Source organism: Phodopus roborovskii, unplaced genomic scaffold, assembly GCF_943737965.1.
Source record: "Phodopus roborovskii unplaced genomic scaffold, PHOROB, whole genome shotgun sequence".
Lineage (NCBI taxonomy): Eukaryota > Metazoa > Chordata > Mammalia > Rodentia > Cricetidae > Phodopus > Phodopus roborovskii.
In genome coordinates this window covers 22526229-22538858 of record NW_026126470.1, presented here as the reverse complement: position 1 = coordinate 22538858, position 12630 = coordinate 22526229, and the positions used below count along the sequence as shown (strand labels likewise).

Here is a 12630-nt window from a genome sequence, read left to right as displayed (position 1 = left end):
GAGGATCCCTTCCTAGGGTCCTAAGGGGTTCTGGGAAGCCTCTTTTCTCAGGAAACGGTTTAAGCTTTTGAGAATGTTCTATCGCCAAAAAGTAGTACAGCAGGTACAAATGATGTTCTCTAAGTGATCCCAACTAGATAGCAATTTCTTTTACTGCAGTAACATGCTATTTTATATCCTGAACATTACCAAGTGCTTGGAATAATCAAGTTCTAGAATGATAGCCATCTGACCATCTATTGGGTCAGACTTCAAAGACACAGGGTACCTGGGCTGCAGATCTACCAGTGTTAGCCTGTGAGAATTTGTACTCAGTTTCCTCATCTATCAAATATGACTGAAAATGCCAGACTCAGCCACATGAAGGAGGTAGACTTAAGACTGAATACCCCCAACAGAAGTATGATGAAGGTCACTTCCTGTAATTGCTCTGTAAATGTCAAACGTCTTCACCATCACCATGCCAACCCAGATGGAAAGGAAGCTAGCATTTACTTAGATCCTTTAGTGTACCACTGGTAGACAGCAATCTGAAGTAATTAAAAATGAAGTCACAATATCCATACATTTGTTTTCATTTCCCTGCCATAGCCCTAAATATTAAACATGGCTTAATAGTACTCACATTTTCGCTCATTGTGGTGGCTTTAGATGCAGGACTATTCTTCCTGTTTGTAGAACATAAAGACAGTATTTAATATATTATCACTTACAGTCCTGAAACCCATTTTCATTCAGCAGGACTATCTTATCCAGGCAGGAAGAAAAATGAGCAGCCCAGACTGGGTTCCTGACACAGACAGTATCCATGAAACAAGGTACAGGTTTGTGTGAAATCCTGAGCAGCAAAATGCAGCCTAAGGCTAACATGCTAAGTTGATTTTTTTTATGGAATACACAAACAAAAGACTTATTTTCAACCTGATGTATCATTAAATTTTAAAAATTTGATTATTATAATCTGAAATTTCATCTGTCCACAGACAGTTTTAAATGTTGATTGGGAGTCTAGTAGAATTTGAAGACTGGATTTCATGAATGGACATAAGGAAGTAAAATGTTCCTTCCTAGATTACTAAGACTTCTGCCTGATTCCACAGAGGCTCAAATTAAGAAAGTATAAATCTCCCTCACTCTATTTAAGGTCACTTTTCACTCTGTTAAGAACCCTCCAATCACTCTGTATTTTAGTAAAAAACTGAAATGCTCACAGTTGCCTGGGGTTGGGGTGGGAGTGGGTAGTGGCTACACAGCTAGGCTGCTCTGTTCTGAGTTTCCCCTTTGCTAATCCTGCTATTTTAGACTCTCATGGGATACCATGAGATTGAGACACCAGGGTTGAGACAGGCATCAAGGAATCAGAAATCAATAACAGATGAGTCTTCAAAGGATTTAAGGGGAGGTCAGTCATGGATCAAGTGCAACAAAACTGGAACTATGATGATCTTTCCCATGTCTTATTCATGACTCCAACATTTTTATCAACAATTGAGATATTTCCCCCAGAGGTTAGGGGGAAGTCTCGGCGGTTAAGAGCACTTGCTAATCTTGCAGAGAATGGGACTCCCAGCCCCTACACAGTAGCTCACAGCCATCTGTGATTCCAGCTCCTGGAGGTCTGACCCCCTCTTCTAGCTTCCATGGATCCTGCATGCACTTAGTACACAGTCATACATTCATATCTCTTCTATTGCTGATTATGTTTACTTCATAATACTTTTGTACTGCTGTTGACATTAAACAGATGATTAAAGAATAAAAGATATGAAGAAAATGTATTATGAAAGGATACTTACTGGAAGGACGTTTCTTCTACAAAAGAACAAGTATATATCATTAGTGCAAGAATTAATATGCAGATCTATCTATAATGACTTTGGCTTGCCTCCCTTTGACTCTTACCTGTAACTTCTAAATGGAAACTTTCCTATAAAAGGTCACACATACAACAAATGTTTGGGCTTTGAGGGCTCAGGGGTAAAGTCAAAATTTCAAAAATGTTATTTGAAGTACGACAATCATCTCTTCAGCTTATTAATTAAAGTAATAGGGTTCTTAAGGTATAGGACTAACATTTCTTTGAAATGTGATTCCCAAGATAGTGTTACTATTACTCAGTAATTTTAAATTTTCCTCTGTAAAAATTACCTTATAAACTCTAGAAAATGAGGTAGGAGCTGAGCCTGGTGGTACAAAGCTGTAGTCCCAGATATTTGGGGAACTAAGGCAGGGTAATCACAAGTTCAAGACTAACCTGGGCAACTTAGTGAGACCCTGTCTCACAATGAAAAAGCAAAAGACAGCTGGCTATGCTGCTCAGTAATGGGATGGCTCTCTGGCATGTACAAGGTCCTAGGACCATTTTCTGGTACCAGGGCGAGGGGATAAGTAGAAGGAAAAGAAAAACAGATACAAACTGGATTTGGCCAGAGGTTATAGTTTGCTGTTGCTGATCTCAAACACAGGTTCAAACCTCTTCCATTGGACAGGTTTTCTGCCATAGGAAAATGGAAGTAATAATCTTAGCTAATGAACTCTTAACCCCCATCTCAGCTCTCAGTATTTTAAGAAAGGTATCTTTCCTGGCTCCTCATTTAAAAATCATTAGGGTTTTTTCTAAGGAGGTAAAAATGACAAGAATTTTGAGTGACAATTTTGTTTATACTTTCACTGTTGACCAGCAGGGGGACACAGCTAGATTCTATTCATAAATAGGCTAGGCTAAGCTAGACAGTTCATTCACTCTTTTTTATTTTTGTTTTGTTTAGTTTTGTTTTTTCCTTGACACAGGGTCATATTGTGTAGACTAAGATGGCCTTGAATTTACAATCTTACTGCCTCAGCCTTATGAATGTGGTGATTACACATATGAGCTCTGTGCCCAACAGTAGCTAAACATAAGGAATTACCTTGAATCAGTTTTCATGGAAACATTTCTGATGTATAAGATTTACTTATGTTATCAGAAACTCCTTTTGATTTTTTTTTTGTATGTTTGTTTGTTTTTTTTTTTTTTTTTCCAAGACAGGGTTTCTCAGTAGCAATGGAGCCTGTCCTGGAACTTACTCTATAGACCAAGCTGACCGTGAACTCTCAGAGATCCACCTGCCTCTGCCTCCCCAGTGCTGGGATTAAAGGTGTGTACCACCACCGCCCAGCATGATTTTGTTTTATTTTGATACGAGTTATTTTCAACCTAAATTTAAACTAATATCCATCATTAAGCAATGGGTCTAAAATTCATTCATGTTATAATTTATTATTTCATTTAAAAATTCAACTTCATAGGCTTTTGTCAGTGCAGCAAGTGGACACTCATGCACTTTAATAAATTTAAACACAGGGAGGGAGGGAATACATCAAAATAATAAAATGTTTGAATCTCAGAAGTATATATCCAAGCAACAGCATAGTCAAATATATTTTGAAGTTAGAAGAGTTCTAACCACGAAGAACTGAAAACCTTGTCTGGAAGTATCTAATTCAGTAGGGTCTATGTGTGCTTGTTGGTTTTGTTTTGTTTTTGAAATAGGATCTCACTGTACAGCCCAGGCTGGCTTCACACTTACTATTCTCACAACTCCACATTACCCCCAGTACTGTGATCCCCTGCATACACCATCATGCCCAACTAGGTTTCGAGTTTTGGTTGGAAATTTTCTTTATAGTTGTACTAATTTAGACATTCAACATTCCACTGTTCTATACTGAAACATTTCGCTGGTTGTTGTAAAATTAGAAATCAACGTCTATCCTGAAAGACAAAATTCTAACTTAAAATATAAGGATCTCACACATATGTTAATACACTGTAAACATTTGTCTACAGTGAATGTCTGTGTGCTCTTCTGTTCCAAGGATGATTCCCACATATTGTAGGAAGTTGCATAGAATTGTTTTTTGAAAAGGAAGCATTCTCCACCTTACCCCTGCTCTAGTTGCCAAGGTGTATCAAAACCTTATGCATGTTATTGTGGAAATCACCTATAGCATAGTAGCAGTAAAAATACTCTCCAGAGTAGAACTTCATAAGAGGAACAGTACATCTTAAAAAAAAAAAAAAAAAAATCTCTGTGTCCACAGAAAAGCACATATCTGAGAAGGGTGAATTCAACTTACTTGAAAAGTAGCCTTTCCTCTGAGCATAGCATATACTAAGGCCACATATGGAAACCACGAAGGCCACAACTACTACAGCTGCAATGATGCCACTTATGTTGAGGACATCTGGAATGTGAAATAACACATGTGTGAGTTCAGGTTAACTAGATGGACAGAAACCATCATTAAATCTAACGGAGTCATAAAAGCACATAGCACTGTTGTTGCTTTAGTGTAACCCTGTAAGGAAAGTATCTGCCACTGCAGAGAATGAAATGTGTAGCGAGCTGGTAGCAGCAGTTTTTGTGGGCCCCCAGCAGCACATACGACAGCACACACGGTCATGATTTGAAAGACAGATTTCCTAGAAAGGCATATTTAAAAACATGTGTTTGAAAAATTCAGATGTTGCTATGTATAAGCTAAATTGTCTTACTTTGATAGAAGATAGATTGAAAACAGTACTGCTCTTTTATATTAAGCTTGCTTTACATTTCTTCCAACTTGTCCTTCAAATCACTCAATGCCTTCCATCCGCTGCTCCTTTAACCATCAAATACTCCACACTCTACTCATACCGGTACTTCTCAATAGTCCATGCTTACCTACTTGCATTCGTTTCCCAGGACACCTGCGGGATCCGACAGAATTGCGGGCTTCACAGTAGTATTCTCCACTGTCCATCTTGGAAATCATGTTAAATTGCTATTTGCACAAGGAAAAACAAATAGACCTTTAAACTGTAAATCTGTGAGTAGACTGCTCAAATCACTAATGCCCTTTGAATTCTGTCAACAAGTGGGTCTGTCCTTTGTAATGACTCAGAACTTTATGGTTTTCTTGTGAACTGTGGTATGTATATACCAGGATCTCCAGGGACTTTGAGATGTAAATAGCCAGGTCTGTTTAATTTAATAGAAAAAGACAAATATATCTGAGGAAATATGTCTCTCTTTTCCTCCGTCCCTCTGCTTACCATCAACAATATGCCACTGTGTTGCCCAGGCTGAGTGCAAACTCCTTGTCCTCCCTCTTTAGCCTTCAAGTTCCCAGCTTTACAGGTATGTGCCATGCCCTAGTGAAAGGGCACGTGCATTATTGTGGAATATTATTTCAAGGTGTTTTACTTTTGTTTATGCTGTGGAACATTTGTTTAATGATATGTTGCTTTTGTTTATACTGCATTTGTTTAACTCTGTGAAGCTGTGATTCTTTGCCTGTCTAAAACACCTGATGGTCTAATAAAGAGCTGATTGGCCAATAGTGAGGCAGGAGAGAGGATAGTGGGGCTGGCTGGCAGAGAGAATAAACAGCAGGAGAAATCTGGGAAAAGGGGAAGAAAGGACCAAGAACAAGGAGAGGATGTGAGGGGCCATGAGTAAGAGTGAAAGTAAGATATACAGAAGAAAGAAAAGGAAAAAGCCCAGAGGCAAAGGGTTGCGGGTTAATTTAAGAAAAGCTGGCTAGAAGCAGGACAACCTAAAGCTGGTGTTCATATCTAAGAATAAGCCTCCGTGTATTTATGTGGGAGCTGGGTGGTGGGTCCCTTACAGCAGTGAAAAAGCCTAAAGAATAGAGTAATAACCAACCAACCGCAGTGCATTTTCTCAGTCACAGTGAGTCCATAATAAACAACCAATCACAGTGCACTGTGAGTCCACTAACCATACCCACTTTCTCCAAAGAGCCAGGGCTGTGCTCAGGAAGCAGCTCCAAGGCCCAGGAAACCTCAACTGATGTTTATAGAACTGTAAATTATAGCAATTCCAGAATATTTGGAAATTCTGAAGAAATAAAAATTCGACCCTTACTACTTCTCCCTGCCAAGTGATGAGAGGTAAGAATTTGATATAAAAGGTGTTATAATTTGTATCAGAACTTGTACATTCTTGGAGAGTTTATGGAAGGATAAGAGAAAGACAGGGGCAGGTGGAGGGAAGGGAAAAGAGCCCACTCCAGTTTAACCTGCCTATGGGCATAAGGTGTCCTTACCAGATACCGCCAGGGCTGAGGGGAGTGGATCCTAGCATTTCAGACTTGCCTCTGGGCTTTTATCACCCACTCAGAAAAAATAAATCTGAAGAGTAAATATAGCGGTGTGACAGCAGTGTTTGTGCCCAATTTCACAGTGTAAGATCACTCGGACCTGCTGACTGCTCCCAATGACTGCGAAAAATGCTAGAGCATGGCCTTATTTTGCAGCAGCTCGTTCTCCTGCTTTTCACTTAGCTACAGAACTGGTATGCTTTCCCGAGCATCAGAAGATCTGGTTTTACACAGCACTGCATTAGTAGAAAGAGTAAAAGGAAACAATACAGCTTAGTGTCAGAATTCCTAACACTATTTTTAGTGTTACCTATAAGAGTGTTTTTCATAATCACTGTGGTAGTGATTTTGCATTGCTGCAAACAAAACGTTGACAACCCAATGTGATAGTATCTTGATTAAACAAAAGGCTTAAACAACCTGATTTTTCCCCTCCCGCCTCTACTCTGAAAAGTCACAGATGAAAAAATAAAAAGACTTTATAAAAATGCCATTAAGCCTGAACAGCTTTTTTTATGGAGTTGTCTCAGTAATCTGTAGGAAAGGAGGAAGCAATCAGAAAATCGGAACTAAGTTATGGTAACAGACATGTAAGTCAGGACTCCAGTAAAGGATCTGGAGCCATGGAAAGTTTAATGACTCTGATACCTAATGTGGTTTTTCCTGTTTTCTTATGGTCACTGTTTGAGGTCCAGCTGAATTTTTCATGTGTTTCCTCAGTGGTATTAATTGAGACTGGGGTTAGCAATTTTCCAGGCCACAGAGTACTGCCTGCCCCAACGTGAACAAGGCTTGGCCTGCCCGAAGTTCCTGCCCATACCTTGTGTGCTTAGCTCCGTGGTTCCCTGTACCGTTTTCCCACTTCCCATGGTAGTCTGTTCGGTCACTGATTAGTACATGTACCATCCTCTATCCTGATACTACCTCATCTCCTCACTTAGTAAGTAAGGACACTGATCGCTTGTTCTCTATAATTTTAAGTTCTAATAATCATTTCATCACAACAACAGTAGCTTAGTACCTGCAATGACCTTACCAGAATTCCAGATTTTGTATTCATTGTGTATGAGCTGTTGTGCTTGCCAAGCTTTGGACTCCCCAGTAAACTGGTGCCATCTTTAAACCATGTGTATTCAGGAGCTGGGTTTCCTTCTTTATCATGACACCGTAGCTCTACAACACTTCCACTCATAACAGAAGTGGGTACTTCACATGAAGGGACTGCAGGAGCCACTGGACAATGGAGAAAGGGGATCTTAGGGACTTGAAGTAAAGCAGAATTTAGCAGGTAACTATTAATAATCTCCTGGAAAACTCAGGACTGACAATTGTAGGCAGAACTTTAAGACAGTTCCATGATATCCCCATCTTCAGTGTATATACACAGTCTCTCAGATATTTAAAAGTACTGTGAAGAAATCTGGCACATATAATTAAAATTCCAAATCACAGGGTGCAGATGCACAACTTTAATTCCAGCACCTTGGGGGCAGAGGCAAGTGTGGACCTCTGTGAGCTTGAGACCAGCCTGATGTACAAAGAGAGTTCCAAGACAGCCAGAGCTACTCGAAGAAACCCTGTCTCAGAAAAAAAAAAAAAAAAAAAAAAAAAAAAAGCTTCCTAATCTGCAATCTGTTGCTTGTAATATATTGTAATATAGAAAGGTGGATTTGGCCGTACAACATGAACCTTTTAAAGATTTATTCATTTATATTTAATGCATTGAATGTTTTGCCTGTATGTATGTACGTACGTATGTACAGCAAGTGCATGCAATACCCATGGAGATCAGAAGAAGGTAGCAGATCTTCAGGACCTGGAGTAACAGGTTTGTCATTCATTCCCCATGTGGATGCTGGAAAGAGAACCTGGACCAACCATGGTCATCTAGAGAGCAGCATGTTCTCTTAACCACTAGTGGCATGGGCCTTTTAAATGCAGGCTTTGTTCTGGTTGGTTAATGAGGGAAATGCTGGCAGTTAACAGTACAAGAAGGACCAAGCATGCCTCTGTTGTCCTGAAGATGAAAAGGGTGAGGTGACATGGAACAGGGCATCCTCTAAGAAATGGGTGTGGCTTTAGATGATAGGTACTTAAATTCTGCTAGCTACCAAATAAATAAATCTTTTGAATCAAATACTTTCTGATTTTACTGCTGGTCTACAATTGCCTCCTCTGTTGCTTTTCCATCAACTTATGGGATACCATCTAGGATACTGACAAACAAACATGGAACAGAATCTTGGGGAAAATGGTCCATGGTACAGAGCAGAAGCATTAGGAGTCACTTCAGTCTCACACAGAGGGGTTTGTGGAACTTAATTAGTGATTTCATCAGGGAGTGAGCCAAAAGGAAGAGCCTGGGACTTGCTGAGCTTGTAGAGGATGTCGGTCCTGGTTGGGGCTATGGGTTAGTGTCCTGCCCCAGGCTAGGATGAGGATGGAACAGTTGACAGCAGTTACACATGTGCATGCACATTACCCAAGACTTCCAGTGTGACCGTGTCTTCCTGCAGGTTTTGACCTTGCTCAGACGGAGCACTGACTTCACAGCGATACTTCCCGGCATCATTTCTTGTGACATTTTTGATTCGTATGTTGAAATCTATCATCTCAGCTCGATCTTTAAAGTCACCTTTTGGGGGAAGGAGAATGACAATAATGTTAGAAACAATACAAGAAACTTTCTGTGTAGTGTGTTCCTCAAGTTACTTCATTCAAAACTAAAGTACGTGTTTTCCTGGTAGAAACTTAAATTTAAACTTTGAGCTTGTGCATAATATGCATTTTGGAGGACATTTTTAGATTATTAAAGACTATTTAGATTCTCTTTCTCACTCTCTACAAGGTTTCAATATATATATATATATTTATATTTATATTTATATTTATATTTATATATATAGCCTTGGCTGGCCTGGAACTCTCTAAGTAGACCAGGTTGATCTTGAACTCAGAGATCTATCTACCTCTGCTCCCTGAGTGCACGAATTAAAGGTGTGTGCCACTTCATCTGGCACCATGTTTGATTTTAAAGAACTCAACCAAATGCCTGCCATACCACCTGTCTAGTATCTATTTCTGCTTTCACAAATGAAGAGTTTAATTTAGGTAGTCAGAACACTAACTTTATATATGGTCATTCAAGTCATGCCAGAGAAGAAAGGTAGGTGGCAAGGATCTTACAAACATCATCTTGATTAGATTTTGATAATAGCAAGCAGTGAATTAAAGTGAGCTTTTGTGAGCTAGTGGTGTGACCTGGTGGGTAATGGTGCCTGCTGCAGAGTGAAATAATTTGAGTTTCATCCCAGCATTCGAGGTGATGGAAAGAGAAACAACTACTGATTGTTCTCTGACTTCCACATGGCGTGCACTCCCCCAAATAAGTATATGTAATAAAAACAAAAAATAAAGTGAAATGCGGTTGTGTAATGTGCAAGTGCATGAAATGGCAACTGTAGAAATTTAATGTGGAAATGCCTCTTCTATTAGCCACTGAAATGTATGTCCTGTCTTATTGGAGTACAATCAGGTGGAATATTTTATTTATTTGATTTTTGATTCGGTGTTTCAACACATAGCTTTGAGTATCTCAAGACTCATTTTGTAGATTGCACTGGTCTTGAACTCACAGAGCTCTATCTGCTTCAACCTCCTGAGTGCCTGGAATGTAAGACGTGCTCTTCAATGGGTATGATGGTTTGAATGAGAAATGTCCCTCGTAGGTTTATGACTTTGAATATTTGTCCCCCAGTTGGTGGCTGTTCCGGCGGCTTATCAAGTATTCAGGAGGTCAAGCACTGCTGGAGGAAATACATCACTGGACCTGGCTTTGAGGGATTATAGCGTCACCCCATTTCCACTGGACCTGGCTTTGAGGGATTATAGCGTCACCCCATTTCCTCTTGTACTTCTTTGCTTACAGTAAATCAAAATAAAGCCTTTCTTCTGTAAGGTGTTTTGTCATAGTATTTTATCGCAGCAACAGAGAAGTTAGCAACATACTAACTAACGTTCATCCACCATTATCACATTTTAACTAATAATCCATTGATAACCCAAAGGAAGGGTAGAGAGTGAAAGACATGTACAACAATGAAAAGCACTTGTTAACAGTTATTGTAACTAACAGTCCATGAGTTCCAACTCTCCAGGCTTTTTTTCTAACTAACAGTCCACACATTCCAACGTTCCAGACTTCTCAGCTTGCTTTCTGGAGGGAAATAGGGGGTAGGGTTATTACTGAGCAGCAACCCTAATCCCAATCTCATCTTGTTATTTGTTTGTTTTGTTTTTTTGAGACAGGTCTCTCTTTGTAGTCCTGGCTGTCCTGCTATGTAGACCACACTGGCCTTAAACTCACAGAGCTCTGTCTGTCTCTGCCTCTAGATTGCCAAGACTAAAGGCATGAACCACCATGTCTGGCCCAATATCAGATCAGCCTTTTTCACCTTTCTAACCATTTAATTTCCCAGGCCAGCAAAATAATTGAGTTTGGTGGAATTCACCTACTTTTGCTCTGTCCGGTTTTTGTAACTGTTGTATTTTAGTTTTCAGACACTATTCATTTCATCTCACACTTACAGGAACACATTTTCAGTAATCAGTCATGTCCTGCTCCCGTTTGTAAGTTAAAGAATATGGGCTGTACATAGTGTCTTCTCTGTCTGACCTCTTCAAGTCTACAGTTTCTTACCTTGGAGAGCCTGTTGATAATAGACCAAAGAGACCCCCCTTCCTAGTTTCTTCCACTCCAGTCTGGAGGAAGCAGTCTTCTTTGGGGTTTTACAAGCTAAAATGGCCTCTAGAAACAAGGGAAAATATGCTTTTTATTAGTTTACACATTAATTAAAAAACCTTAAAACACCTTTAAATTATTTAATTTTTCCTTTGCATTTCCATCCATTTATTTATCTCCACCCACCCACACACAGAGACATAAATACATCACTTCAATGGGTACCGTGTTGGCTTCACCCAAAGATGAATTGGGAACATGACAGCTCTTCTCTTTAATAATTATGTGACATAATCCCAGTTTTGGAATCTGAGTTTATATCATTGAAATAGGATAGTGACGCACACATTTGTGAGTCTTGAAAAGCAGCAACATATGCAAAAATAGACAGGCCTAAACATTGTTAGTACTTAGCAAACAGCTGCTGTGACTAATTAATTACTTGTTAGCCTAAGTCTTCGCATCAGAGGAGCCTAAAGTTTCATGGAAGATGAAGGTAAGATAATTTCAGGCAAAGATGATGTGCATCAAGAAGGAGGTCAAGGGGGTGTACTTGACATTTGCACCCAAGAAAGACACTTAGTCCATCCCAGGCACGCTGGGAAAACGCACAGAAGTTCCTCACAGGCTACATTCCCATTCAGTTCTGTAGTGATATATTATTTATTATTTATTAAAGCTTGTTGAAATCAAGGCCAGCCGCACTACTTAGTTATAGAAGCCAGGTGGTAGTGGTATACATCCTTAATCCCAGGACTCAAGATTCAAAGGTAGATGTGAAAGCGAATCAGAGCTCATGCCTTCAGTTCCAGGATTTTGGAGGTATAAAAGGTAGAGGCATTGAATCTGAGAATTTGACTCTAGATATATTGAGGAGAGCATAGCAGTGTGAGTGAATCTGAGGAGCAGGGAAGTATGGAGCAGTTTGAGGATCACCCCCTTGGTCTGAGCTGAGGTATAAGAGTTACTGGCTGGCTGCTTTGCTTTTCTGATCTCCAGCTTGAAGCCTGAACCCCAATACCATCCTCTGGGTCTTTTATTTATCATGCTACACAGTGACTCATGTTATGAAGACCTTAATATACACCTAATATAGCCTACAAATTGTAGGCTCCTGCTGCAAAATGACTGCCTGTAATTTTGCCTCAATATGGACAAACTATTAAAAGATGAATTTTCACATCAGTTTTACTTCAGTGTAGCAAAAATCAGTTTTATGCCAGTAAACTTATCATAGTTGCATCATTAAAGAATTCCTGGAACCTCCAAGGGAGTCACCTCTTTTGACTGGCCATAAAAAATGACTAGGGGAGAGTTGCCCAACACTATTCTCAATACTACTGCAAGCTGCCAAGCAGAAGCACCAGCTGTAAATAGTTTAAAAGTATGTTTCAACCAGGCTCCTTGGAATGCCAACTTCATATTTCTGAATATTTTTAGCCATAAGGCATGTGGTTTGAACTAAAGGAAAAAAAAATAAAAAAACAGGACAGGATCTTTCACTGAATAAAAAATTAGGTTAAAATCCTTTCCATACATCTGGTTATGATGCCTAAGAATATTTAATGTCTTTTTTTTAAGTCCATATTTCACATGCACAATCTTGGATCAAAAAAGTCTATAAGCTTGAAACTCAGTGGTGATAGAATAAGGGCTTGTTGTTGGTATGTGTAGCCTGTCCTGTGTTTCTAAATTTTCACTATGCTTCTATTGATAGAAATAAAATGAAAGGTAATAGAAAA

General features: G+C 39.4%; 1 protein-coding gene across 1 annotated transcript in view; it reads right to left on the bottom strand.

Moving 5' to 3' along the window:
- Jam2 (junctional adhesion molecule 2) overlaps window positions 1–12630 on the bottom strand; it is a 45438-nt gene that overhangs the window by 5003 nt on the left and 27805 nt on the right. The window contains exons 3-9 of the mRNA XM_051191789.1: window positions 10847–10954; window positions 8630–8782; window positions 7184–7380; window positions 4707–4806; window positions 4120–4227; window positions 1797–1812; window positions 626–668 (exon numbers count right to left, since the gene is read on the bottom strand). Of these exons, the coding sequence (XP_051047746.1) occupies window positions 626–668; window positions 1797–1812; window positions 4120–4227; window positions 4707–4806; window positions 7184–7380; window positions 8630–8782; window positions 10847–10954 (725 nt within the window). The remainder of the gene's footprint in view (window positions 1–625; window positions 669–1796; window positions 1813–4119; window positions 4228–4706; window positions 4807–7183; window positions 7381–8629; window positions 8783–10846; window positions 10955–12630) is intronic.